The sequence below is a fragment of the Juglans microcarpa x Juglans regia genome, chromosome 7D, assembly GCF_004785595.1.
Source record: "Juglans microcarpa x Juglans regia isolate MS1-56 chromosome 7D, Jm3101_v1.0, whole genome shotgun sequence".
Lineage (NCBI taxonomy): Eukaryota > Viridiplantae > Streptophyta > Magnoliopsida > Fagales > Juglandaceae > Juglans > Juglans microcarpa x Juglans regia.
The window spans coordinates 1,417,095-1,444,984 of NC_054606.1; the positions used below are offsets into that span (position 1 = coordinate 1,417,095).

Sequence of the window (27,890 nt, forward strand, 5' to 3'; positions counted from 1 at the left end):
TTATTTTTTATTATTTATTTTATTTTTATTTTTGATAAGTATAAAAAAATTCTTTATAAGAATAAATTTACAAGCTGATAAGTTAAGTTATAGAGTTTGCTACATTTATAAATGAATTACATAAAATAATTTTACAAGTTAATATAGTTTTATGTGATTTGTTAGATATATTTTATAATAAAAATAATTTTACAATCTAACAAACTACATCAAACCATAACAATTTGTAAGATTATTTTTGTGTAATCTCATTATGATTAAAATATTTTCCATAATTATAAGATACATTTTTTTATCATATATATATATATATATTTAGAGTGTCACTTCTTCAAATCTTTTCTTAAAAAAAAATTATTGTTTGGATTTTAAGTTATATGTATATAGTTATCTTGCATTTAATATATGGAAAATTGTTAACTTACAACTCTTTTGTAACTATCTTACAACTCCGTACTAAATGGATGATAGTTTTCTAAAATTGAATTCATTTTTAGTGAAGATGCACGATGGTATTGATTGATTGCAATATGAATTGTAAAATAATTATAAATCAGTTATAGGTGTATCAAATTTTAATATTATATTTGTAATGTAATTTTTAAAAAAGTTATATTTGTCTCAGATTTTAATATTTTATTACTTTAATATTAAACTAGTTAGTTTAACAACATTATTTTTTTTTATGTATAAAATAAATAATTTTTCAACAAATCTGCAACTATTAGTTTGAAAATGATTTTTTATGTCGATTTTAGATTTATTTACTTTTTTCAAAAAGAGTGTGTGAGGCTTACACGCCCTTAAATTGTAAATATTATTATTTTTAATTGTGAATTTTATTTTTTCAAAGGGAATGAGATTTAGAGATGATCAGATGAGTTAGGTGGTTTTAGATGAAAGATAAAAGTTAAAAAATATATTGTTAGAATATTATTTTTTAATATTATTATTGTTTTGAGATTTGAAAAAGTTGAATTAAGATTTGAAAAGTTGATTTGTTTATTATATTGTGTAAAAATTTGAAAAAGTTGTAATAGTAAGATAAAATGAGATGAAATACTTTTCGAATCTAAATTGGCCCTTGGACTAGTACTAGCGAATAAAATAATTAATATTCTTTGAAAATTTTACTCTGATTTTATGTATCTAAATTTAAAAAAAAAATCATATTTTTCATTAAGAAGTTGTGATAAATTGTGGATCATGAGTTGTTATTGAATCAATTGCTCGTTCAAAAAATGAAAAAGAAAAAAAATAAATTCATCGACAGATTTTATTGTGTTGATAAGTATTAAATTGGCTATGAACACTCATAAATTGTACCTTCATTATATGCGTTGGCATTGCATTTAATTAATTTATTTGGATTAATAACTCCTCGTTTTAATTCCAAATTCATTAAATAGCTTTCAACTCGTCAAAATTTTATTTTAAATCATGCATCGAAAGAATTAAGGGGGAAAATCTTTAACATATATAACAGTTATATAAGCGATGTTTAAGCTGTCATGTGAACTATTTTAGAACAAGTTTAAATGGACCACTTGCCAGCAGAATATTACATGAGCAACGTCTATAAAAGTTTATCCAAAGCGAACGCCAAAATAATTTTAGGAGTAATTTCTTAATTTCTTTGGAGGAAAATAATCGGAGATATATATGGGAATGCTTCTGTATATAATATGTAATTTCCATATACTATATATAATTTCAACTTAGGTTAACTACATAATAAGTCCATTGACTGATCATAATTGCCACCATATTCCCGGAACTCTTATATATATATATATATATATATGAGAAACGTTTTAGCCGCAAAATGATTCTATAAAGGTAAATCTATAAATTGACGTAATTTGATATAATATGTTAGATTATAAAATTATTTTTATTATAAAATAGATCTAACTATTATTTGAAATGTCAGTTTGTAAATTTATTTTTATAAAAAAAAAAATTGTCACCGTAACTCTTTTTATATACATACACATGATACATATGGAAAGTTTGACTAAGTGAGGAACAGCTTGTTCATCACAATATATTTTTGGAATAATCTTAGTGGCAAGGCCTTCGGTTGGGGCCATATCTTAAGCGTCCAGCTTATTCATTCAGTTCAATCTTTAATTGCTAATATGATGCATATAATAATTGCACACCGGGATTTCTTTCCATTCGCTAAGGATATTGCATTAACTCAACCCTAAATAAAAAGCAACATGCCATCTCCCAAATCTTCTCAAACCCCACGAGACACCCACTTTTTATTTTTTATTTTTTTTTTGTCTTTTTCTGTTTCTTGCCTGCCATGGAATCATCACGCGGTTCTGCACTATGCCCCTCAGATGCCTCTAGCATCTCAGCTGCTTCTGAAGGAGCAGTACCATACAAAGAAGGTGGCGAGGAGATCAAGCGTTCAATATTGAAAATGAAGGAAAAATTTTCCAGAGGCCGTTTTCATGAAGTACTACTTCATGATGAGGCGCCGGCACATGAAGTACGTGATCATCATATAGGATCGAGTTCTACTTCTCGTCACGTGATCTTGCTCGATTTGAAGCATTCCAGTCCCGATGATTCCAATGACGTCCATACTGACACTACTCCGAAGAAGGAACTCAATCTTTTCGGCTCCGTGAACGCTGGAAGTACTTCTTCTTCTCAGATCGCAGCCAACGAGCCCACGTCGGATGGAAAGCGATCAGAGGCGGCTAGGGTTTTTTCATGCAACTTCTGCAAGAGGGAATTCTCCACGTCCCAAGCCTTGGGCGGGCATCAAAATGCGCATAAACAAGAGCGTGCATTGGCTAAACGACGTCAAGGGATGGATGTGGGTCATGCTCTGGGACACCAACAATACTTTCCTTACTACTATCCCTATTCAAGCAGTACTATTTCTGCACACTCTCTCTATGGATCTTTGAATAGATTATCATCATCTACTATTGGTGTTCGAGTGGAGTCCATGAGTCACAAACCTTCAAGCTTCCCATGGTCCTCCTCCTCCTCCTCCTCATCATCATCATCATCTGGGCATCGATCTTTTGATCACCATGGTGGCTGGACGACAAGGCCGCAGGCAATAATGAACTCACAGCCATATTCTCTTGATAGGCTAAAGCTGGAAGGTTTTCAGGCACACAATGGTGCATTTGCACTTCCTGCTGCTGCAGGAACTTCTTCAAGATTTGAGGAAATTAGTGGTGCACTTGGCAATCTGAATGGTGGATCGTCTAGTACTAGAAACATTAATATTAATATCATTGGCGCCACTTCAAACAATGTCAATGAGATCGGGCCAAGTACTAGTAATGGCCGTGACTGCCTCCGGCGAGACGAGAAAACCGATCATCGTGACTCTCAGGGACTTGATTTGTCACTAAAGCTTTAATATTATTAAGTATATGTACTGCGTGCATGATGATCTTTCATGTATGCGTGTCATGGTTCTAGTTCGTTCACAGTTTATATATATTAGTATTATATATGATTCTTAACGTTTAATAATTAGGTGTATAATGATCTTTTCTTTGAACATTTGTCATCAGATTGATTCTTCAGAATTGAAAACTTCAAAATGTAAATGAATAAAAATGAAAAGTCATTGATGCACACTTCATGGCCTAGCTGGGTTTAATTTCCAATATTCATTTAATTTAAATGTCGTTTGTCATGCTTACCGGCGTTGATCTTTTTTTAGATCTATCAATATATTATATATATATATAGTAGTGTACTTATAGTTTTATTTATATTTTTACTTACAAGTCTCATTTTGTTAGTTTTTTTTTAATTTTATTATTTTTAACATATTAATAATTGATACGTAGAAAAGTATATTTTTTATAAGTTTTTTTAAATATATTTAACATTATATATATATATATATATATATATATATGGTACTAGTTAATTTGAATAAAGAACAATCAGTCAACGTCATTATCTATTCATAATCAAGATAAGTCATGTTATAACTGTAAAAAGATTTCACAAAATACGAGCCTTTTTGCTATTGATTTTCTAAATATTATATGCAACTTATAAATTTTTATGACAGAGCAACTTTATAATTACGATTTTTTTTTTTTGGTAATAATTAAGAGTCGAGAGTATTGGGGCATGACTCGATGTTCGAAGATCTTAAATTATAAATGGGACAGATCATCACGTCCGGGTACAAAATCATTTACGAATTTATGGTAATAGTTAATAATTTATCCTTAGAATTCTAAATTTTATTAGAGGTGCTATCCACCCCTTCCTCGCTCCCTGCCCCAGCATGGGTGGGGGTGGAGAATTTTTTTCTGTACTCTGCCCTCGTCCATGCTGGGGCGGGATACCCCATCCGCTTGTCTGGATGCGGGGATGAACTTCCATCCGTTCGCCTCCCGCCTCCTATGGGGCTTTTGACCCAATTCAATTATCTGAATCTTAAATGGCCTAAAATCTATTTTTAGGTTACTTTGGACCCAAAATTTAACTAAAATAAATAAATATATTTAAAAATTGAAAATATATATATATATAGATAGAACTATTAACTATATACTAAGTTTCAACTATTAACTAATTAAGTAATAATCATCACTAAGGCACTAAGCTATTACAATTTACAATTATACAAATTAAAAGAACTAATAAACTATTACAATATTACAAACTCCTCTAAAAATATTAAATATTAAAAATTATACTATTAACTATTGTAACAACATTACAGTTAATTGTAAATTAACAAAATCATAACATTTTAATTTGATCAATTTGGGATGGCGTCGTGGCGGTGAGTTTACTGAGTGGTGAGTTGTGTCGACTGCTGTGAGACTGAAAATCAAGATCATAAAAGTTAATAAATTATAAAACCTAAAATATTAATAAGTTAAAAATAAAACAAATTAGAATTATAAAGTTATAAAGATGAAACAAAAATTTATTAGTATAAATATAAAATATTAAAAGTACTAATCAAGATGAGATTGAGACTGCGCCATTGGAATTTGGGATGAAGATAGGGATGAGCATAGATCGGTCATTACGATCGGTCATAAAAAACATCAAATATAAGAGCCAACTTGTATGATTTCACTTTTTTTTTTCTTTTTAAGCAAATGTTTCAAACTTAATCCAAATTAAATTTAGGGTATTTAAAAACATCAAAATAAGAAAAAAAAATACCCTAAATTAATTAGCTTTGTGATAAAAAAAACAGTTCAAACATCAAACATCAAATATAAAAAAAATGACATACCTAAATTAAAAACATCAAACATAAGAGTCAGCTTGTATGGTTTCACTTTTTTTCTTTTTATAGCAAAGTTTTCAAACATAATCAAAATTAAATTTACGATATTTCGGAATACCCTAAATTAATCAGCTTTGTGATAAAAAAAAAAAAAAACATAGAAAAAACAATTCAAACATCAAACATAAAATAAATAAAAAAAAATACGCAAATTGAAAACATTAAATATAAGAGCCAGCTTGTATGATTTCACTTTTTTTTTTTTAAGCAAAGTTTTCAAACTTAATTCAAATTAAATTTAGGGTATTTTGAAATATCTTAAATTAATTTAGAGTATTTCGAAATACTCTAGGGTTTCAATCTCTACATTAGTTTAGGGTATTCGATACCCTAAACTAATGTAGAGAAAACCCCTAAATTAATTTAGTGTTTCAGATTGGAACCCTAAATTGATTTAGGGTTTCAATTCGAATTAATTAGACATAAATCAAATTATCAATGATCAAAATTCACACTTACATAATACAAACCCTCAAAAATAAAAAACACACGGACAAATTTACACAAAGTCACGCATCGTTCATCAATCATCAACGATTCAAACCACATGCACAATCAAGTCTCCACAGTATACAATTCACAAAATCTTATCTTCCATCTCCAATTAAACCTCATCATTCCTTCAATCTTCATTCTATAAAATATAAATCACAAAAAATAAAACTTTAATTTAGGGTTTCTTACTTTTGGTAACATAGATAAAGATAAAATCATGGAAGGTTATGGTGACGGTGACAACTACGATGATGGAGACGTCGATGGGGATGCAAATTGCAGAGAGGGAGCGACTGAGCGAGACTCAGAGAGAGAGAGAGAGAGAGATTCAAAGTGCATACTGGGTAGAAAGAAAATTTGAAGAACAGGGAATTATCATTATTTCTTGTTAATAAAAAAGTGGATAGGTAAATACATTACTCTTGCATGTGCCACTATATAACTCCTAATTTCTTTTTCTTTTTTTTTTTTGTTTGAAAATATAGTAATTAATTTAGGTCAATCAAGAGATGAGATAAAGTGAGATGATTTATAATTTATAATTAATAGTAAAATTTATAAATAATAGTGAAAATCTCTCCTCCAAACCGGTGAGGAGGCAGGATATATGGAGTTGTAAACAAAGACCACCGATTAATGGACAAGATCCAGCAGATCTCATGCATGACGTACGTACATGACTTCATTGGGAGAGTGATAATTATTAAGGAAAAAATTAACTGCCTTCCAAATTTATAAGTTGATCGCTGGAAAATTTTTTTTATTTAATAATTAGAAAAGTGATTTTAAGTGTATTAGAATATTTTTTTTTTATTTTTTAAAATATTTAAATATATTAAAAAAATAAAAAGAAAAATAAAATCAAAAATAAACATACGTTCAACTTGAGGAGCGACTCAATTATTAATTATAAAGTTTCAAAATAATTCGAATAATCCATTTAATCGACAGATTATCATTTGTAAATTACAAGTTCTAACTGGAAATTTTAATATCATTTTTTTGAATAAATTTGATTTTTGTAATTTATATTGTATTTTTGCTAGAGATGTTGCTGAGAGATAAATAAGGGAGAAAAAAGAAAAAAAGAAAACTTAGGGGGCAATGCGAGGAAAATAATATGTCCCGATTCTCCCTGAGTCCCCTATAAATATATGAACCGTACGGACTGCCAACCAGCATGCGTAGAATATTTGAAGTTTTCCCAAGCAGACTAGACGTAGGACTCCTTAGCCCGTAAGCATCCTCCGAAACCTCCCAAAAACCTTGCAGCGCTCCATTTTTTTATTTTTATCTACTCGATTTATAATCTCTGCTTAGAGATACACTCGAACTCACAATCATCCCAACAGGTATCTACATCGATCTCTCTCTGTGTTGTTCTTTTTCTTTCTTTCGTTTTTACCAGCCGGTTGATCTTTTTCGTTCTCTCTCTCTCTCTCTCTCTCTCTCTCTCTCTCTCTCTCTCTCTCTCTCTCTCTCTCTCTCTTTTCTTTTTCCCTGTTAGAGACTTTGAAACTGATAATTCACTAGAACTTAGGGTTTAGGGGCTGAGAGTTATATTATGGTTTCGATGGTGGATCATGCTTATGAATACATGATTTTCTGTTTGGTTCTTAGGAATTTTGGGCTTATGAGGTATATGCATATACAGGAAAAAGAAAATCTAGCAGATAATTGGTCCCCCCCGCCCCCCGCCCTTAACAATGTTCCGAATGAAAATTTGTGGAGAAATTTGGAAAAACAACCAACATATATTTAATCAATGGGTTGGTTGCTACTTGCCAATTGTACTTGTTGCATCCACGGAATCCTTATTGTTATGGGGTCGAAACGCAGACAGGATAAATATTGGTGCTTGTCTGCTTGAGGGTTGTTCAAACTGCTATTTAATGGAACTCAGGCAAATAAACATAAAATAGGAACTTGTGGTGCGATATTCACGAATCAGAACCGATATTGTTTGTAAATGCAATCTAGGACTGATGATGCTTTGTCCTCGGCTTGTGTCAGGAATTTACCTTAACTGATAATTGTAACTGATAATTGGTTAATGGCCATTTCATGCAATTGTTCACGTATATCTAAGATAAATGAAAAAAGCTGCACTATATTTTGTCTTATTGTGGGTTTGAATCTTTGTGTAATTTGTTTGATTCTTTTTATCTATTATGGGGAGGTCAACATAGTTGTTGCCTTTGCTAAGCGTGGTATTAGTTGAGGTAACTTTCTTTAGTGGGACATAATTAGGATAGTGTAATGTACAACCGTTTTATGATAGTTAATAGTTGCGCAATAATTATACTGTAGTTTGACCTGCATGATGTCCCATTTTATGGCGCTAGGAGCTTTTTGGAAAACTTTGATTGCTTTCTTGTCAGAATTTGGTGGATATCATGAACAATTAATTAGAGGCTTGCTCCGACTACAACCAACATGGAAGTGAAGGATTGGAGAGATCGACTATCACCAGAGTCTCGAGAAAGGATCGTGTGTAGGATGTAAGTAAGATATATCATTTTTTAATTGCTTAGGTTGTTTTTTAAGTTACCATATTTTGTACAAAAGATATTTTGCAGATATTCTTTAGAAAAACTGGGGCATTTACAGGCAAGTATTGTTGATCTTGGGGGCTGGGGGAGGGGGGTTGAGTAATTTAAATTATCATTTGCATTTTTTACCTTCCTTATTACATCAGGCCTTTTTTAGATTTGATATGCCTTATAATGTACTAAGGGTTCCTGTTTGACTTATTGCGATTCTAATGATATGCTCAGTAGTCTTACATGCATTTAGTTGATAAAATAAAGATGAGAGAGCATTCTATGGCTTTTCCTCCATATTTCCTGGTTCTTGTATATTTTGATTCACTGGATTCAGCCAACAATCTACTAGTGCCTTTTTTTTTTTTTTTGTAAGTAACAATCTACTAGTGCTTTAAGGGAGAATTAGGTAAAATAAAACCAAGCCTCTTATAGGGAATCAATGAAGAATTAGAAACTTTTAGAATCATATATTGCTGCAAATAGTTCCTCAGCAATATGGTTATTTTTGTCATCAACTTGAGAGATTTCTCATTGTGTTATGTAAATGAAGTTAGTGTTGTACTTGCACTATTCTTCGAGTTTGTTTCTTTCAGATTGCCTCCATCCTATCATCTTTGCTTGTTCTCTGTCTATTATCTCTACTTGTCAAACTGATCTTCAACTTTGTCCTCTTTTGAATGGAATTTATGGATCGGGAAAGCTTTCCCTTATACTTTTATGTTAACCCTACCTTCAGCTTGTTGGCTATCATTGGATCTATGACACTATGTCTTGGTTAGTTAGAAGATTGAGAGATTTAATAATTTTCTGGTGCAAAGGATTGAATACTAATTCTCTTATCTGTTTAATTATGCTATACTTTGCTTCCGCTCAACACGTCTTATGCATTTAATACCTGCTGGCAGAGAGGTGCATGGAGTAGTCTCATGGCCTTCGATACGGTGCTTAATGGGGATGAGATAAATGCACTAATTGCAGAATGCTACTTCTAGGTTAAAAAACTTGGTTTGATAAGTCTACTGAAACAGTTGCAGAAAAATGAATGATGTGAGCAACATATAATTACCATGCAAATGGACCTGGCATGATCAAGAGAAATTGAATATGGTCTGAGCTTGGGAAAGTTTTACTCCAGCTCCTCTTGGGCCAACTGACTGGCCTGTAAGATTAGTATATAACTTACCTTTGGGGAAAGATGAGTCTTAGGCAAGCTAAATTGGCTCATGGATTTTAAATATTAGAAATTGAATAAAGATTGCTTAAGTTGATATGTCATACGATGATGTGGCTCGATATTGCATTCAAGGAATTCTATATTGTTTATAATTGTAAGGTTTTTTTCTTTTTGATCAGTTCTCTATTCTTGCTAGCATGGCGAATGATTTACTTATATTTGAATATTTACACTTTCAGCATGGATATATTAAAGAAGCAGATTCGATCTTCTGGGAGAGACGGATTATCTCAAATTAAGACACTTTCTGAGAATTTTGAGAAGAAGATTTATGAGTCTGCCACAGATGAGGTATCTTAATCACACTGGTATATTATTTCCTGACTGACATTTGCAGCCTTTGCATTGCCATTTATCTGTTCGACCGAACTTGACAATGCAATGTCAGCTTAGTCAAGCCTTTTAGGTTTTCCTGCAGTCCTATTGGAATGATGGGAGAAAAATGCATCTTGATTTCCTTTCATCCATTTCTAGTATGGAATCTCGATCAACTGCATCTCATCATCCCAATACGGATTGCCACCCATCTTGATGGTGTTATTTCAGTTATCTCATGGTATGAACATTGTGATATTTCTTGCAAACTTATCCCTGTAGCTTGTGAAATTTTTATTTTTGCAAGGATTTATGTTGTATTTATACAAAATAAGGTAACAGAATTTTTTTTCCAACTTCAGCATAAGGCATTCCTTTTTTCGTAAATATAATTATTGCATAATATCTGCTTTCAGAATGATTATTTGAAGAAGATATCGGCGAAGTTGCTGACTGTTGAAGAGAAATTGAGAAATTGTCCGAGTCTAATTCTTTATTATCAAAGTCTTATTCTGGTGAAACTACAGGTAAACATGACTTTGATTTGTCTACATTGTGTTACTTTTTGAACTTCACAAACATACAATACGAATTCTTCCTTATTTTCTGTTTACATGCATTAATTTGTTCTTTGTTTTCCTGTATTATATTGAGGCTTTTATCTGGGAGTTGTCTATTGGCCTTGTAATGTCTCTTGTTCCAAATATTTGAAGCTGGCTACACATACTTCAGATCTTAGTATCTGGTTTTTTTCTTTCACCTTCATTACTGAAATGTGTTTCTTGTCGTATTGGTAATTATTCCAACTAACTCTAATTTGGGATTTGTCCAAACTTAAATGAATTTAAAATCCTAGTTTGTCAGTGGTAAACATTTTTGGGATATATAGACAGCTTGACTACTTATTTTCTTTTGAAATTTCATTTCATTAACTCTTTTGTTTTTGTGTGTTCGTATGTTTGTTTTAAACAGCATCCCGCAGTATTCAGTCCCAAGTGGATAAGCATCGGCGATTGCTTTCTCTTCATTCTTATCAGTACCAACATCAATTATCACCGAGCACTCAGAACAACATTGCACCTTGTGGAACTTCTTCCAGCTTACCATCTTCAGGGCATCCTCTCAGTGATTTAATTGAGACTCCTATGCCGAATGCTGCCACTGAAGATTCCAACTTGCAGCGTACCTCTAGAATTTCGCAAATGGCAGCTGAATGGTCAGCGGGACATGGAATATATTCTGATGTTTCTCTCAATAATCCAATTCAGGTTCAAGGAAGGAAACATCCACGGCAGGTGGTTGTCCAACAGAACCACCAACAACCTCAGAAGTTACAGCTAGATTCTTGTCAACTGCCATTACAACCCCGGCTTTCAAAGCCTTCAAAAAATGATTTTGTTTCACCCTCACACTTGCAAGTTCATGGCCAGGAAGGACAATCAGGGCAGCAAAATGATCAGAAACTCTCGCGACCTAATCAAATGCAGTCTTGTCAGCTATCTGTCACGCAAACTCCCTTTACACGGCCTTCTGAGACACAATCATGTGTAGTTTCTGACCATCTGCAGTATCAGCAGCCTTCCTGTCAACAATCATTACAACCTCTGCTTATGAGACATCCACAAAGGCAACTGCAAAAAACACATCAGGCTCCTGTTACCCATAAACACAAATCACCAATGCGAGATCAGATACCATCAATATCACATCAGCAACCGCAATCAATAAATCAAAATATGGCTGATACTTATGTAGCACAGAATCAGCTAATTGGGCAACAACATCTTGCCCCTGACTCACTGCAGCAACAGCAAATGTTACCATTCCTGCAGAACAAGGCTCAAAACATGCAGCAGGAACCTTTGCAAGGCCAGCAAAACAATCAGTCAAGTCGACATCATCAGAAGTTGGCCCAACAAAGAGATTTTTCTGTACTAAGGCCGCAACTGAAGCTGCATGGGAAACAATGTGGTAATTATACCACGCACCAAACTCAGGTTGCGGCAGAGGGGCATACCCAGAAGACAGCATCAGCTTTGTTGCCACCTCAAGGGCAACAATCACAACCACAGCTTCCAGTGAGGGAACTGATATCTCAATCACAGCTCGAAAAAGTGCAACAACCACCAACTCCATCACAGCCAGATACAATGGAAATTTCTGAAGCATCAGGTATGCCAAATCATGCAATTTGGAAGGAAGAACGTTTATTTTTTTCAAATCCAACAAACAACCAAAAAAGAAAAAGAAAACATGCTTCTCAACATTTAATCAAGTTATCCAACTATGCAATATTCTTATATATCTATGTATATATTTTTTGGTTCTCGTCTCAACAGTTTGCGGTTCCAAATTACTGTAGCACTGAATTGTCTAACTTTTTGCTCTACTTACATAGGGATGATAGTAGAATTAATTATAGATATAGGAAGAATTGCATGCTTGTTCTAGAAAGCAGGAATGACATTTAGAAAATATACTGTTAATATGACCTTTTTTCTGAGTACTGTCAATGTGTCCTTGCCAGCATTATATAAGAACTTACATAAACTAACATATGGACCCCTAGTGATCTATTTAATGGGAAAGATGATTCATTTTGTATTCACTATTCTTTAACAAATCGAATCCAGTAATGAGGTTTAAACTTGCTTGATGCTGGATGAGAATAGGAATCCTTATTGTCAGAAGGAGAGCACACTGGCAAGCCATTCTCAGAATTGTTCAAGTTAGGCAAAGGATGAGTGTCGTGTTTTTTAAGAATTAGGTGTTTTCTATTGTATACTACATAGGCCATGCCTATTTTCATTCATATTAATGAGAATTACTTTTTACTGATAAAAAAAAAAAAAAAAAAAACATAGTCTTGAGGTGTTGAACATGGAAATTCCTAATAGGCAGACAAAGGCGTTGTTTATCAAAGCTATCTTGGGTAAGTGGTTATGACATTTTGCCACGCCAAAAAAAAAAAAAAAAAAAAAAAAAAAAAAAACATTGTGGAGATTGGTGGCAGAAGTCAAATACAGCAGCCTGTGAGTGAGGTTGGTGTTCATGTTCAAACAAGGTTAGCAGGCTGTTTGGGGTAGGGGTGTGGAAAAACATCAGGGCAGGGTGGGGGGATTTCTCGTTGTCTTTGAGGTGGGAATGAGTCTAAGATCAGATTCTTGCACAATATATGATGTGGGGACCATCCCTTGAAGATAGCAGGACTTTTTTTCTTTGATTATTTTTACTCTTTTCAGCCCTTGACGATAGAATCTCCCATTGTAAAGAGGCATTGATAGCATAGCTTTTACGGATCTTTGAGAATAGACCCAATGGAATTTTTTTTTATCAATAAACAAAATTTTATTGAGAATAAAGTAGACAAAGGCCCGAGCATACGGGACATATACAAGAGCATCGCCTATATATGTGAGTTTAGCGATACAAGGAAGTCATGAAAGACATTCCATTAAAATCAATTACAATCGACCAATGGAGTAAGGTATTGAAAAATAAACTTCTAAGCACTTCCATTGACCGCTCTCAATCTTCAAAACTCCTTGCATTCCTCTCCCTCCAAATATACCACCATAGACAAATTGGGACCATCTTCCACACTTTTGCGATCTGAGGGTTACCTTGGATGCCTCGCCAAGAAGTTAGGAGGTCGATTACCTTTTTTGGCATGACCCAATCTAATCCCACCCGAGCAAAGAAATCATTCCATAGGGTCGTAGCAATCTCACAATGAATTAATAGATGATCTATAGAGTCTCCACTCTTTTTGCACATAAAATACCAATCCATGACTATGATGTGGCATTTTTGTAGATTTTCTATTGTGAGGATCTTTCTTAACGAGGCTGTCCACACAAAGAAATTACCCTTCATGGGTGCTTTTGTCTTCCAAATACTCTTACATGGGAATGACGTTGTATTATGCATGATCATTGCATGGCTGCATGATAGTAGGAGCGAACTGTGAACTTCCCTTTCTTAGAAGGGCGCCAAAAGATCTTGTCTTCGGCTCCCTTCATTATACGGGTATAGTGCACTAGATCATAGAACTCCGAGAAAGCAACAACTTTCCAAGCTTGTGCATCTCTAAAGAATTAACGTTCCATTGGGGCGTACCATTAGAAATAGTTAAGAAGTCTGCAATTGACGCTTCTTTCATTCTTACTAAGCCATAGAATTATGGGTAAGCTTCCTTGAGTGTTGTATCGTTACACCATATATCATGCCAAAATTTTATTTTGGACCCATCACCCACCTCAAAACGGATATTTCTTGAATAAGTCCCAACCTCTTCTTATGTGTTTCCATAAACCAACCCCACATGTCCCATTTACCTTATTTGAACACCATCCTCCCCATGGTTCACCATACTTCGACTCTATGACGGCTCTTCATAATGCCCCTCATTCATTGTGGTATCTCCATACCCATTTGCCAAGCAAGGCTTAAAGATAGCAAGTGACGGATTCCCAATCCTCCTTTCGGGATAGGGGAGCGCACCGTGGCCTATTTTACCAGGTGGAATTTAAATTCCTCATTCACCCCCCACCCCACTCAAAAAAAAAAAATCCATTAAAGTTTCTCCATGCACAGGGCCAACTTTGTGGGAAGCGGAAATAGTGATAGGAAATAGGTTGGCAAGTTGGATAGAGTACTTTTGGTTAAGGTGACCCTACCACCTTTGGATAGATACGTCCTCTTCCAATTAGCCAGTTTCCATTCCATTTTTTCTAGTACTTCATCCCAAATAAATTTTGATTTTAATGGGGCACCCAAAGGAAGACCCAAATATTTCTTCAGCAGCTGGGGATATCTTGCATTCCAAATTGTTAGCCATGCTCTCGACATTCGGAACATTCCCCACCGGGACTACTTCTAATTTAGCCAAGTTCACCTTCAACTCTAAAACAGCTTCAAAGCATAAAAGGAGTGCCCACACTCCTCAAAGCTCGGATTTGATCATGACTAGCGCCATAAAAGATTAGGGTATCATCAACAAATAATAGGTGGGATATGAGAAGTGAGCTTGTATTTGCCTCCCCCACTGAGAATAATGGAATGTTACTTTGTAAGAATGATCCTTCTTTTCTTAAGGCCTCGTTTGTTTTCAGAAAACATCTCATCTCATCTCACCTCATTATTACAACTTTCTCAAATCCCCACACAAAATAAAATAAACAATTCAACTTTTTCAAATCCTAAAACAAAAATAATATTAAAAAATATATTCTAATAATATTTTATTCAACTTTTTAACTTTAATCTCAACTCATCTCATCTCATCTCTGAAAACAAACAAGCCCTAAATCGTTTGTACTTTTTTAGGCAGAGAGGAGATTTTTTTTCTAACATCCGTTGGATTCCTTCCAAACTATGGAGCTTTGATGTCAAGTCTTTCTAATACCGAATCTTCCCTCAAGATAACCTCCCATTTCACTGGAAAAAGATTTGGAGAAATAAGGCACCATCAAGGGTAGCATTCTTTGTTTGGTTGCATGTGTAAGGGAAGTTCTTAATGATGGATAACTTGAGGAAGAGGAATGCCCTATTAATGGAGTGGTGTTGTATGTGTAAGCAATATGGAGCAAACATCAATCATCTTTTACTTCACTGTGAGCGGTTAGAGATCTATAGGCATCGATTTTTCACACATTTGGGTTTGAATGTTTCATGCCTTGGCAGATGGAAGATTTGATGGTTTGTTGTTGTAGTCCTAATCCTATTAGTACTCATAGCAATTCCGAGGTGTTGAAGATGGATACCTTGTGTTTGATGTGGTGTCTTTGGCATGAATGCAGTGCTTGTCTTTTGGAGATTGTGAGAGGATGATGCTAGAATTTTTTTAATTGGTATTTAAGTTTTTTTTACATGTATGCGCTTTGAATAAAATTTACCTTATAAGAAAAAAAAAAAAAGTTGTACATGGGAAAGAAATTAATATAGGCGTGTCTTAGTGAAAGGGATGATTTAAACATCAATACTTTTCTGTGTTTGAGTGTGTTTGGGTTCAAAGAATATGAGAGCAAAAGAATCATAAAAAAAATCTTAACTAAGCACAATTTGTGCAACGAGATACATGATAATGCACTACTCTTTTTCTTAGTTGAGGGTGAATTCTTTTAAAAGTGCCTAATGCAGTCATTTTCTAAGTGTCAGAGATGTGATTTTTTAATTGAAGTATCCTGTACATCATAATTGAAAGGAAAATAGGAGAATGCCATGCTTCAAATGTTTGTCTTCCCCGAAATAATGACCCTGGTCATTACATCAAAGCATAGGTACTTCCCTTGTTTAACTTCATTGGTTCGGTCAGGTTGATCTACTTCCAGTGCAGCATTGCCTGAAGTTTTGTTAATTTTAGACAACTCAAAAGAGGTTTCACTCTTTATTCAATTCGTGTTGACTTACAGTTCTTTACTCTCATGCTTGTGGTTCTTCATATATCAGCAGTAAAACATTTGGCTGCTTGTCTTATAAACTACTGAATCTTCATGATTGTGCTTGCCAGCTTCTAGGAATTGTGGGCATATCAACAAATTTTAATTTTTACCATACAGTTTTACATGTGCTCAATGAGAACCATGAAAAAGTCGCTTTTATTGATGTGAAAATTGCTGGAACATTGCAGAAGGTGGATTTGAGTATGGAAGTTTGTCCCACAAGAAGTTGCTCTCTTTTGAATCTTTTATCTCATTCTACTTGCAATTTATGTGCATATAATATTTTTTTTTTAACTTTCTTTTCCAAATTTACTCTTGCCATACAAACGCATAACATTTTCTCTGTGCTTCTTTGGTAGGACCACTAAATCTCACATCTGAGAAACCGTTTGCAAATATCGGTGATTGGCAAGAGGAGGTTTATCAGAGGGTAATGTCTTATAAGTGCTTTGTTTGACTGTGTGGATTTCTTTTATCATGTTAATATAACAAATATATTTTACTGTTTCTTGAGTAAGTTCCCAGTTAAGCAGCATTTTTTATGTTTTTCCAGAGACAACTGAATTAAAAAAAAAAAAAAAAAAAAAAAAAAAAAAGAAAACTGTAATAGTCAGCCAGTTAATCCTATTGTCTCACAAATTTTTGCCAAAACATTGGTAAGTTTATTTTTGATAGATTCACACACCATAGGAGTCATAAGTTAGTACTTCATCATTTGGACAGTCAAATATGTATTAAATGATTAAATTCACCTCTTCTCATCATGCTAGAATGCTCGAATAAGCTTATATAAACCTTAATAAGTCAGCTTTAGATATACCTGGTCGAAAAATTTCTGACACGACGAGTTGGATTCGATGTGTGAACTGTGCTTTCAGCATTTAAGACATTGTTCAATGCAGCGAAAGCATCGCAAGATTTTCAAATTGTTTTGAAACATGAAATGAAACCTATTTGAATCTCAGAATACCATACAAAAAGATTGCATAAATATAGAGAAAAGAAAAATCCATTTTGTTCTTAGCATAAATTACCAACCACTTTAGAAGACTAGTGTTTAATTGGAGAAACAAAACATTATAAGCAGAACTGTGTAACATATAGATTGACTCTATGCAGATTATCTAGAAAAGAGGTTTGCATATTTAAAAACTCAGGGGCTCTCTGGTGCACTCTGCTCGGCTCCTATAGACTTCAACTCTATGCAGAATAATGACATAGTATGCTGCCGCCGCAGTTGTGTTTTATTTATAAGCTATGGTATCACTATCACCTAGGACAAAAAAATAAAAATCATACTGCCAATCCTTCTGGTATGGTCATTATTACATAAGCTATGATGTTCATGTATCATGTATCATGTATCATACTACCAATCATATTACATAAGCTATGATGATCATGCATCATCATACCTCTGTATAGAGATGGATTGACTAACTGCAAATATGTAATGTTATATTAAATGCTGTACTAGTAGGGAAGAACCTTTGGAAGAACCTTTGGAATTTTAGTTGCACTCATCATAAGAGGTGAGTGTACTTCAAATGTTGATAAAAACATTAGGAATTGCTTCTTTCTATTTAATATGGAATTTGTTTTTCCAATTGACTCTCAATGGATCCAAAATACTGACAGAAAGAAATGGATATATGTTCCATCGCAAAAATTTTCTTCCCCTTTAGCACTTGGGGTGGGGTTGGACAGGTCATAGTTGAGTACTTAATTTTATAGTTTTGACATTACTCAGTTTTAGTTACTGAAAATTAATAAAAATTCCAATATCATTACTTACCAGAAAAATCATTTTTTTGAAATGGGCATGTCTGTGAGGTTGCAGAGTACCTACAAAATGGGAGGCATTCTGGTTTGGAAGACACAATAGAACTGTGAATTCTCAGCTTCTTTCCATGCACAAACCTTCATTGTCACAGCATGCCTGTTACTTTCTCATTTGTAATCCACAAGTCTTGAGGATTTTATCCATATTGCTTGTTCCTCTGAATCTCTCTCTGTGTTTTGAAATTGCTCATATTGAAATATTTTCTATTGTATGTCAGAACTCAACAGTAAAGGGGCTGGTATAAGTACGTTTCGTATTCTGTTTATACAATCTTATCTGCTGATGGATATATGTTAAGTATTCTTGCAGATCATTACTTTTCTCATTATTTTGCTTTGCAGGTTGAAAGTTTAAAAAGCAGGTATTTGAAACAACTTACTGGGTTGCGGCAAACATTGACTAATAGGCTCCAGCAGGTGCGCTATAACATAACTCATGTTTGTGAATTTGCTGTCATAGCCAAGAATAGATTCGCCACATTACATCACAAATCTTTTTTTTACACTAACGATTTCTTATTTTGTTTTGTTTTATATTTGCCCGTATTCCTTTTTTCCAGCAGGATTCTGCTCCTCATCCAACAAACACAGGCCAATTAGAGAAAATTAATCTTACGTTGAATCTAATTATAGCTTACCTAAATGTGCCCAAAAGCAAGATCATGCCTTCTTATGCGGAGAAGTTGGATACACTTCAAAAGAAGATACTTTGGATTCTTCAGCTGACTGGAAAAAAGTCTGATTCTTCACCACGGGAAGGAAAATTTTTCCCAGATATTTACTCTGTTCAGCAGTTGACGCAGCCACAAATTCAGACATCTGAAGTGCATCAACTTGAAAATCAAAAGATACCGCCACTGCAATTTACTAAGTCACAGAGTACTCTAGTAGCAACTGGTACGAGAGAATTGGCTCAAAAGCCTGAGCTAGTATTTCAAAAGCCCAACATGCAGCAACAACTGGTACGAGAGAATCACCAAATATTGCCCCAGCAGGCTGCAAAGCCGCATGCTCATGCAAAACGACAGAATCAGTTGAATGAGGTAAATGAATTAAAAGTGAGACTAGGGACGAGTGTTAACAAGTCACAGCATCAGGAAAATGCAGTAAATGACTCGAGAGTTAAAGGAGGGATGGGTGTCAAATCAGGACGTATTTTGCAAAATCAATCTGGTGCCAGGTGCTCAGTGTATAGTTCCCAGCACTCAAAGCCTGGGGCTTCAGTTCCTATCTCGTCATCCGAAGTCTCCTGTCATCCACTAGCTCACCATTGTCCTCGTATTGATGTGCAAAATCTGCCAACACCTCTTACGGAGGCCGGAACCTGTTTTCATTCTGCAAAGTCTTGCTCTGCCCTACCTTCTTCCTTGGCTCAACCCTCCATGTTAGGGAATTGTGAGAAACCTACTTTTGATGCTCCATCACGCTTGAATACTGGAAATATTCGACATCCCAATGTACCTGGTTCTCTAGGACCTGGCCAATCACTTGCCATCTGCACTCCTGGGATGTCAGTCTCGCCATATCTTGAGGAACTTGATACTCTGGATGGCACGAATTGTAATATGGCAACCTTCAATTATGATCAGTCAAGTGTTGCTGAACAGCCTATTAAGTGCTTAATTAATGTGGTTAGTTTGAACTTAAATTGTTAACTTCAATTCAAATGTTTTGGTTCTAGATTTTCTGTGGGACGTACGATATTTGATTACATATGAAGTTGATCATGCAAAATTTCAGGTGAACTCGATCTCATCTAAAGAACTCAGTGCTGCTATTGGTGACATTGGATCAGTGATTGGTATTACTGATTGGATATCAAGTTCGCTGCCAGCTAATGGGTCTAGAGCAGCAATAGGTGAGGATTTGGTTGCCATGACGAAGTCTAGTTTGCAAGCAAGATATTTAAAAGGGTGGAATGATACATCTGGAACAAGGAAAAGGAATCGCTGCACAAATTGGATTGCGTCAAATCCTTCTCCAATGAATGATGGATTCAGACAGTGGATTGACTTGGAGAAACCCGAGTTGGAGTCATCTGCGATGTCTTGTATTAAACGGCCTAGGATTGAGGTAGGTAGCTGTTGTGGTGGGGTTTTCAACCAGAACTAGAAGCTACTATTAAGTTTCTTTCAGTAGCATGACTTCATGCATGCAGTTTTCAGCAACATAAAACATCAATTCTCGATACAATTGAATTGACGTCCATCATCATCCTTCAGTAGCATGATTTCATGAATGCAGTTTTTTATGGGCGCTCAATTATAGGGAATTGTTCCTCTAGTTTTTGCTTGTTTATGAATGTGAAAGTTAACTTCCATCTTTGAACAGTTTGGACGTTGAATCAGAGTGCCTCTTGTATTATGATGTAAGAACTTATCTGTACCCCTTTGCAGGTCAAGCATGCTCTGTTGGAAGAAATTAGGAAAATAAACCAACAGCTGATAGACACTGTGGTAGTCATTAGTGACGAACATATCATTTCAACTGCTGCTGCTGCAACTGGTTGTGGTGAAGGTACCATTGTCATGTGCTCATTCACTGCTGTGGCCGCCTGTCCAAACTTCAAATCACAGCCTGTTTCATCTCAGGCAGTATGTTTCCAAGTATTCCAGTCCTATCGCCGTTTATAAGCTATAAGCATTATCTTTCTATACCTTCCCTTGACTTTGTGTTTGTCATCGGCATGCAGTCACCTATTCAGCCCTTAAAATTGCTCGTTCCCGCTAGTTATCCACACACTTCTCCTGTACTCCTAGACAAAATGCCAGTGGGAGCAAGGTGAGAGCATTGGCATTGTTATTTTGATTTTATATATATGCAGATTATTCTTGGAAAAGTGATGGGCACCACGCAGTAACTGTTCATGCATTAGTGATAATATGATATCCCAAAACAAGCCGTGGGCTATGCTTTATGTTAATCCTTGGAAGATTGGTCATCCCCCCAATTCCTTGGTTGCTTTGACAGAGAGGACCACCAGGACCTTTCAGTAAAGGTAATATCAAAGCTCAATTCATGCCTCAGAACCCTGTCAAATCCCTTCTCAGTGGGGGAGATAGCAAGGATGTGGGATTTTTGTGTCCGGGAGGTTGTCCTCGAGTATGCAGTGCAGAATGGCGGAGGCAACTTTAGCTCAAAATATGGAACTTGGGAGACATGTCTTGGAGCTGCTTGAATCAGTCTGCACTTGCATATCATCTACTTGGAAGATTCCTATTGATATGCACCTAGGTTGGTTTTGCTACAGATGATGGATTTTTTTTTTCCCCTGCTAATTGTATCAGGTGCGATGCTTGTGTAGGGTCTTCTTTAATTTGTCTGACCAAATTTTCAAAAGTGTTTTTTTTTTTTTTTTTTTTTAAATGTAGTTTTGAAGGCGTAAGTGTTTGAGCTTATTTGTAATTTTAATAAATTATAATATGAGTTTTCAATCCATTGGATAGTAACAGAGAAGATTATTTTGGGGATTTCAGCTCAAAAGTTATAATGTTCAAAATTACAGAGAGTAGAGGTAATTATACTCATAATTCAGAAATAAAACCTCCTAAATACTTCAAAGTTCAGACATTTTATCAGTTTCTATGATATGAGTTGTATATAATAATCATATTTTTTTTATGTAGCAAAAGAAAATTGAAATTTTACCAAATTGACGGCCATTGTTTCGGCTAAAGCAACTTTGGGTTCCAAGCACCAGATTCTATGGAAAGCGTTCTTGGGTTCAACTCCCTCTCTCCTTTTCTCTCTCTATTGTCTGTGTGTGGGCATCTGCAACTCGCACTTTCTTCTGCTTCTCTGAGCCTTCTGAGCTCATCCCCCACCTTCTCGGCTTAGGGTTTCTTGTTCTTTCTCACCAGCTGTCTCCGTATCCTTCCGACAAAACCTTGACGAAGGTTCAGAATTCTGGCGTCATTGTTCTTGCCTTCGTTCCAATAGGATAAATAAGACACCCTCGTCATCGATCCATACCTTACTTTTTAGGATGATGTTTTCTCGTTCCATAACTTTTGACTTTTTCCAAAAAATAAAAAATGAAAGAAGTCTATTAATTAGATGAAAAATACTTTTGGTCGATTTTATAAAAATAAATTTATAAAATAACTTTACAAAAAAAATACTTAAGCCAAGAGACATTACTTCAAAATTACAAGCGTTCTTAATTAATAACCTATATTTTTATTTTTTATTTTTATGGCCAATTAATAATATATATCTTAATCAACATTTACCGCTTTTAACTATTTATAATTTTTTCTTAAAAAAAGAATTACAACCTTTGTTTAGTTCACCATGGCCCATATCCACCGTTTTGCTCGTACGTCTGGCAATCACAGCTGTAAATTATTTTCAACCGTTGCATTCATTTAGGAATTAATTCCAATGATATTACTTATTTTTCCTAAGGTAGCCATAGTTATGGACATAAAAGAATGTTTCAAAACCAGCTCCAACTTAATGCAATCCATCCATTGGGATGAGACTCGATGGCTAGGAAAGGAGGTTCCACAGAACTTTTGGTAGTGATGGCCGAGTCGTTCATTGTCAAATAATGTTGAAAATTTTGTGTAATATTTTTTTAAAAAAAACTTATTAACAACAATTGATTTAAAGATTGTTAAATTTATCACGTCAACGATAATGCTAAGATTTCGGAGGTCATAACGATATATCGGTTGATGCCTCGTGGCTAATTTTTTTTCTGTTATGAATATAAGGTATAAATTATAAAAAAGGAAGTTGAGAAAAAATAAAGCTAATAATTTTTTTTTTATATAAGAAAAGCTAATAAATTTTTAAAACCAACTATTTTCATAGAACATGTATATAATTTATTTAATTATTTTATTTTTTATAAATTCGTGTTTTGTTTAAGATTATGAAATTTGGGGAAAAGAACAACCGAAACAGAAGGGGAAAAAAAAAAAAGGTAACGAAACAAAACGGAAAAAACGAAAACAGCGAGTGCACAAAATACTAGAGAAAGAACGAGAGAGAGAGAGAGAGAGAGAGGACAAGGAAGACGACCTCGTTACCATCGTCACCGTCGTCACCGTCATCATCATCGATCCCTGACATTCCTTTCGTTCGCAAGGTCAGTTATGAGATCCCATTTCTCCCCCCCCCCCCCCCCTCTCTCTTTAAATCGGATTTTCTAAATGTGACTGTCAATTTTCTCTTGCGGATTTGGTTTTTGTTCTGTTTTTGGGGCTTTGTGTTGTTGATCTATGATTTGTTTGTTGGAATTTTTCAAAGATCTTAAACGTAGCGGGTCTTGATCTTAATTCCTCTTTCTCTTCGGGTTTTCGGATTTTTAGATTGAGAATGTAGGGGAACCTATAAAAAAAGATTAAGAATGTAGGGGTGATTTGAATTCGGTTGTGTCTCCATTGTACTTCTTAAGATAATTTGTACGTTTCTTTGGGTTTATATTTTGAACTTAATGTACGTATAAGCGAGGAATTGCATTAGGTTATGATTTCTACGAATTTAGGTTGGACATGCTTGACTCTTTGATTTTCATGTGTTTAGCATTTGCGCTTTTATCTTCTGAGTTGTGGTGTTGCATGGATATAACAATTGCGATCGGTGATTGGAACTGTGGGTTTCTTTTTGTTTATTTATACTTCTGATTTTTGGGAAGAATATTAGTGGCATTTCCCACTCGAAGCTTTGGATTCCACGGTATTAATCTATATTTGTTTCAAAGCTTGTTAATAACCCCTATGGGCTGGCTCAAGTGGTAAGAGTTTTGGTCAAAAAAAAAAAAAAAAAGGAAAGAAAAAGAAAAACTCCTTTGGGGTTTGTGGCACTACATATACATTATAGTAGGGACTGACTTTCATGGTGGGCAGCTATGATTTTAATGTTTACCCCTATGGCACTTGGACCAAACGCCATCTAATTCCCTGTATCAATCCTGTTTGTGTAAGTAAGTTGCATCTTACCTAACCATAACACGTACAAAAAAAAAGAAGAAAAAAGATTAACAAAAGTATGATTGTGCTATGTGCTACAAGAAGTTTCTGTATAAGAACTGTGAACTTTTGTTTGAAATAGTTGGTCTGTGAGAGGAGATCAACTCGTGGTTTCCTGACAGGTTGGTGAGTTATGATCTGTGATTTTTGGTCCTTCTAGTGTTTTGAAGATGGCTTTAATAGATGGCCTATTGGGCTTGGCATGCTCTTAGAAATGTGGGAGGCTTTAGTTCTTTTGAAGTGTCTGGGGTAGCTTGTAACTGTATTCCATATTCTATCTGGCTATTGTTAGTAAAATTTTTTCATCCTTATTTTTATTGTATGTTAAGTGTGAAACAAAAGCTGCAAGGGGAAGGAATTATGTATTTTAAGCACATTTGCTTAACAAGCTGTGGATTCGTGAATTCTGATCATCGATGTTTTTATTTTTTATTTATTGGCACTGGGTGTCCGGGAACAGCGTCCCAACTAATCTCAGGGATGCACATGCCCTCGGCAAGGAGTTTCCCGCGAGTGCATCTAATCATCGATGTTTTTATTTTTAGTGAAAAACATCTAGGTTCATATGGCTTGGCTGCACATGTTTTGTTTTCAACATTAATTTCAAAAAAATAAAAATTTGATTTTTGTGTAGTTGTCGCAGCAATATTTGATCTAATTTGAAGCCAGAAAGATGTCTCCAGCATCAAAATCTAAGTCCAAATCCAAGAATAAGCCCTCTGCAGGGTCTGTGAAGGAACAACAGAAGACTTCTTCCAAGCCTTCCGGATCTAATGACAATGGGGGTGGCAGTCCAGCAAGTATTTACAATTCAGTCTCTGGAACATTCCATGCCCTAGAAACATTATCTATTGCCTCTTCACCACCTTTCCATGACAGTGGTCATTTCCTTAATATGGATGATACTGATGAGCATTCTAGCAGCCCTCATGGAACGGTCTCCAAGTATGATTCTGTTTCCAACAACGGCAGCTGCTCTGGAGAGTCTGAAGACCCAAAAGAGAAGATGGCTCATTTTACCCCAAAGCAGGAGGCAATACCTGGTTCCGACATTGACAGGCGAGAGAAAATTCGTCTGAAAAATGAGAGGAAGCACCAGCGGCAGAGAGAGAAGCGGGCACAAGAGTTGCATGATCGTTGCAGTGGCTATCTCATGTCAAGAAAGCTGGAAGAACTTTCACAGAAGCTAGTGAGAATGGGGTTCCCTTCTGAACGAGCAATATTCGCGCTGATGTTGAATGAGGGCAAGGTAGAGGAATCAGTTGCCTACCTTTTGGATGGAAATGAAGAAGAAGCTCAACAGAAGCATATTACTAACCTTGGAAGTGGAGCCAATTTGAAAATTGATATTAGTGAAGACCTTTCTTGGATTTCAGTATTGGAGGAGAGATACAACTGCTCAAAGCAAGAGGTTGAAAGAACTGTTGTCACCTGTGAAGGTGATCTTGAGAAGGCAGAAGATACCTTGAGAGCACAGAAGCAGGAACAATCTGCTACTCCGTTGAAGGCAGAAGAAATTGCAGAGACCAAGAACCTAATGAAACCCAAAGAAGTGCCTGCAGCTTCAGTTACGATACAACAAAGAAGAAATGAAAGGGATTCTAACTACCCAAAGGAAACTGCGGCAGTGGCCACATTTCCAGAACCAGGGAATAGGAACCTGCAGGTTTTAAAGACAAATCAACTTAAGACACTGGCAGAGGAGAGGTGGGCTGCTACTGGATCAGGACCTTCTGCTTCATTAAATTTAGTGCCACCTACTCAGTTAGCACCCCCTGCAGGAAAAGTGGAGGTGCGGGTTGGTGTTGTTGGAAATGAAGGAAGAATATTACAGCAAGGACTAGGAGGATTGAGGGGGTCGGTAGTTGTGATGCAACGTCCCCAATCCACAAATGCCAAGCAAGACCCTGTTTCTAGTGTAAGTGCGTCTCTTTCGGCTGTTCAGTGGTATGGAAGTAGCGTTCCTGCTGTTGAAAGCATACGATCAAATGGGAAGGTCATACAAAATCAGAGCCGAGGCAGCCTTGGTTGGGAAAATCAGAGCTCAGAGCATTTCCATCATCAGGCTCCTTATAAAGATTTTCCTTTCTCGTTCGGGCCAGTGGATCCCACATCAGCTGGCCTGGGAGGTTCTTGGAGAACAAGTGGTGCATCTTCACCAATGGTTCCTTCTGATCCTCGGGGTTCACGGAGCACAATGGGTGGATCCTCACATTCGCTTACATTTCCATCCTCTCTTGGGTTGTTTTCTGGTCATGGTTCAGCAGGAACCTTTGGCTTGTCTTCGCCCATGGACTGGAATACAGGGGGCTTGATGCCTGAGTTAGACTATACCAATATCGATTGGACATTGAATTACCCATCACCTTCCAAATCAAATGGGTTGTTGCTGGGGCTTTCTTCCTTATTGAGGAACAGTTCAGGGATGAGGTTGGGCAGTGCAAATGGAAAGTTCAGATCAGGATTGCAGGATGGTCGAGTGGCTACAGAAGCACCATCTTCTGCTGGTTCGCGTGACTGGACAACTCCTTTTGCAGGCAAGGACATCTTCAGTGTGCCCAGGCAGTTTGTTACTTTTCCATCTCCTTAGGACTTGAGAGCAAAGGGAGAAAAATATAGCATCTGTGGTGGGTCTAGTCAGTCGTTTGTGAGTATTGACGGTTGTTTCTTTGATTACCAGCGAAAATGCATCTACTAGTTCTGCCATATAGCTTGGTTTCTTCTATCTTTCTTTCTTTGTTATTGTTATTAATTTTTCTTCCATTTGGATTTGGAGAAAAAGAAAAAGAGAGAGGACGGACAGGGTGGTGCATGTAACTCATATTTTATGACAAAAATAAATAATCATAATAAGCATGAAAAGGTAGCGAATAGGACTTATTGAATTAAGTGGAACTTGAAATTTAAATTTAAAGCTTTTAAATTTGTACACACAATGAGGAGCAAAATAATAAATAATAAATAATAAATAATAAAAGCAAGTGAATTTAATTATCCCACTCACGTGGTATTTTTGTCGGTCTTGGATGCATATATAGAATGAAAGAAAAATAATTATTTGCAGAAGATTTGTAGACAATACGAAGGATATTTTTATAAATTATATAAAAATAATATCATACTGTAGGAATATTACGATTATATAAAAGAATCATTAAAAAAAGTTCCAGCGTATATCCTCAATCTTATTACAAAAATAAATTACGAATTAACTTAATTTAATGTGATATTTTTATTATAAAATAAATGTAATAGATTTTATAAAATCGTGAAAGCCAGTACTATGAACATAATAGAAATCTATCGAAAATAGCAGGAAAAATAACAATACGCTTTTGGTATCAGAGCCATTGGTGATAGTATTGTTATTGCTATTGCTATTGTTATTGCTATTTTATTCCACTTATTGTTATTACTATCTTATTTTTCCTACTATTTTCGATGGATTTCTTGTATACTTATAGTACTGGCTTTCGCGATTTGTATGAGTTAAAATGCATAGAATATAATTTAAGAATGGAATTACAAATCTTGATGGATAATATAAAAGATTTTAAAAGACAACAACAATTAATGAGGTAAAATTATACATCAATGATGTCTAAATAGTATGTATATCAAAGTAGACAAGCTGCAATAGAATACTATGAAGCTGACTGCACTTTCCTAAGGAACGAAATTAATAGTATAAGAAACCATTTGAAGATACTTGCTTTATAAAAAAAA

General features: G+C 35.2%; 3 protein-coding genes across 4 annotated transcripts; all 3 read left to right on the forward strand.

Moving 5' to 3' along the window:
* Positions 1 to 2,314: 2,314 nt before the first annotated feature.
* Positions 2,315 to 3,397, forward strand: LOC121239423 (zinc finger protein 10-like). Its single transcript, XM_041136676.1, has one exon. It carries the CDS (start codon positions 2,315 to 2,317, stop codon positions 3,395 to 3,397), a length of 1,083 nt encoding a protein of 360 aa, XP_040992610.1.
* Positions 3,398 to 6,999: 3,602 nt separating this feature from the next.
* On the forward strand, positions 7,000 to 21,622 carry LOC121239424 (mediator of RNA polymerase II transcription subunit 15a-like). The gene is made up of 12 exons (XM_041136677.1): positions 7,000 to 7,158; positions 8,152 to 8,307; positions 9,766 to 9,877; positions 10,318 to 10,428; positions 10,874 to 12,073; positions 16,704 to 16,774; positions 18,529 to 18,603; positions 18,750 to 19,817; positions 19,927 to 20,259; positions 20,583 to 20,780; positions 20,879 to 20,967; positions 21,157 to 21,622. The coding sequence occupies exons 5-12, from the start codon at positions 11,047 to 11,049 to the stop codon at positions 21,362 to 21,364; spliced, it is 3,069 nt and encodes a 1,022-aa protein (XP_040992611.1). The 5' UTR covers positions 7,000 to 7,158; positions 8,152 to 8,307; positions 9,766 to 9,877; positions 10,318 to 10,428; positions 10,874 to 11,046; the 3' UTR covers positions 21,365 to 21,622.
* A 1,409-nt stretch (positions 21,623 to 23,031) lies between these two features.
* LOC121239402 lies at positions 23,032 to 26,939 on the forward strand. Of its 2 annotated transcripts, none has more exons than XM_041136655.1 (2): positions 23,032 to 23,281; positions 24,799 to 26,939. In XM_041136655.1, the coding sequence occupies exon 2, from the start codon at positions 24,838 to 24,840 to the stop codon at positions 26,752 to 26,754; it is 1,917 nt and encodes a 638-aa protein (XP_040992589.1). In that variant the 5' UTR covers positions 23,032 to 23,281; positions 24,799 to 24,837; the 3' UTR covers positions 26,755 to 26,939. The 2 variants fall into 2 exon arrangements, with proteins under 2 accessions (XP_040992589.1, XP_040992590.1); XM_041136656.1 differs by having other exon boundaries at positions 23,117 to 23,281; positions 24,808 to 26,939.
* Positions 26,940 to 27,890: the final 951 nt, after the last annotated feature.

Bases quoted from the DNA above. Each gene is read 5' to 3' on its own strand.
- LOC121239423 (XM_041136676.1), top strand. From the start codon at position 2,315: ATGGAATCATCACGCGGTTCTGCACTATGCCCCTCAGATGCCTCTAGC.
- LOC121239424 (XM_041136677.1), top strand. From the start codon at position 11,047: ATGCCGAATGCTGCCACTGAAGATTCCAACTTGCAGCGTACCTCTAGA. The intron at 18,604-18,749 runs GTGCGCTATAAC...TTTTTCCAGCAG, and splicing joins TGACTAATAGGCTCCAGCAG to GATTCTGCTCCTCATCCAAC. The intron at 20,781-20,878 runs GTATGTTTCCAA...ATCGGCATGCAG, and splicing joins AGCCTGTTTCATCTCAGGCA to TCACCTATTCAGCCCTTAAA.
- LOC121239402 (XM_041136655.1), top strand. From the start codon at position 24,838: ATGTCTCCAGCATCAAAATCTAAGTCCAAATCCAAGAATAAGCCCTCT.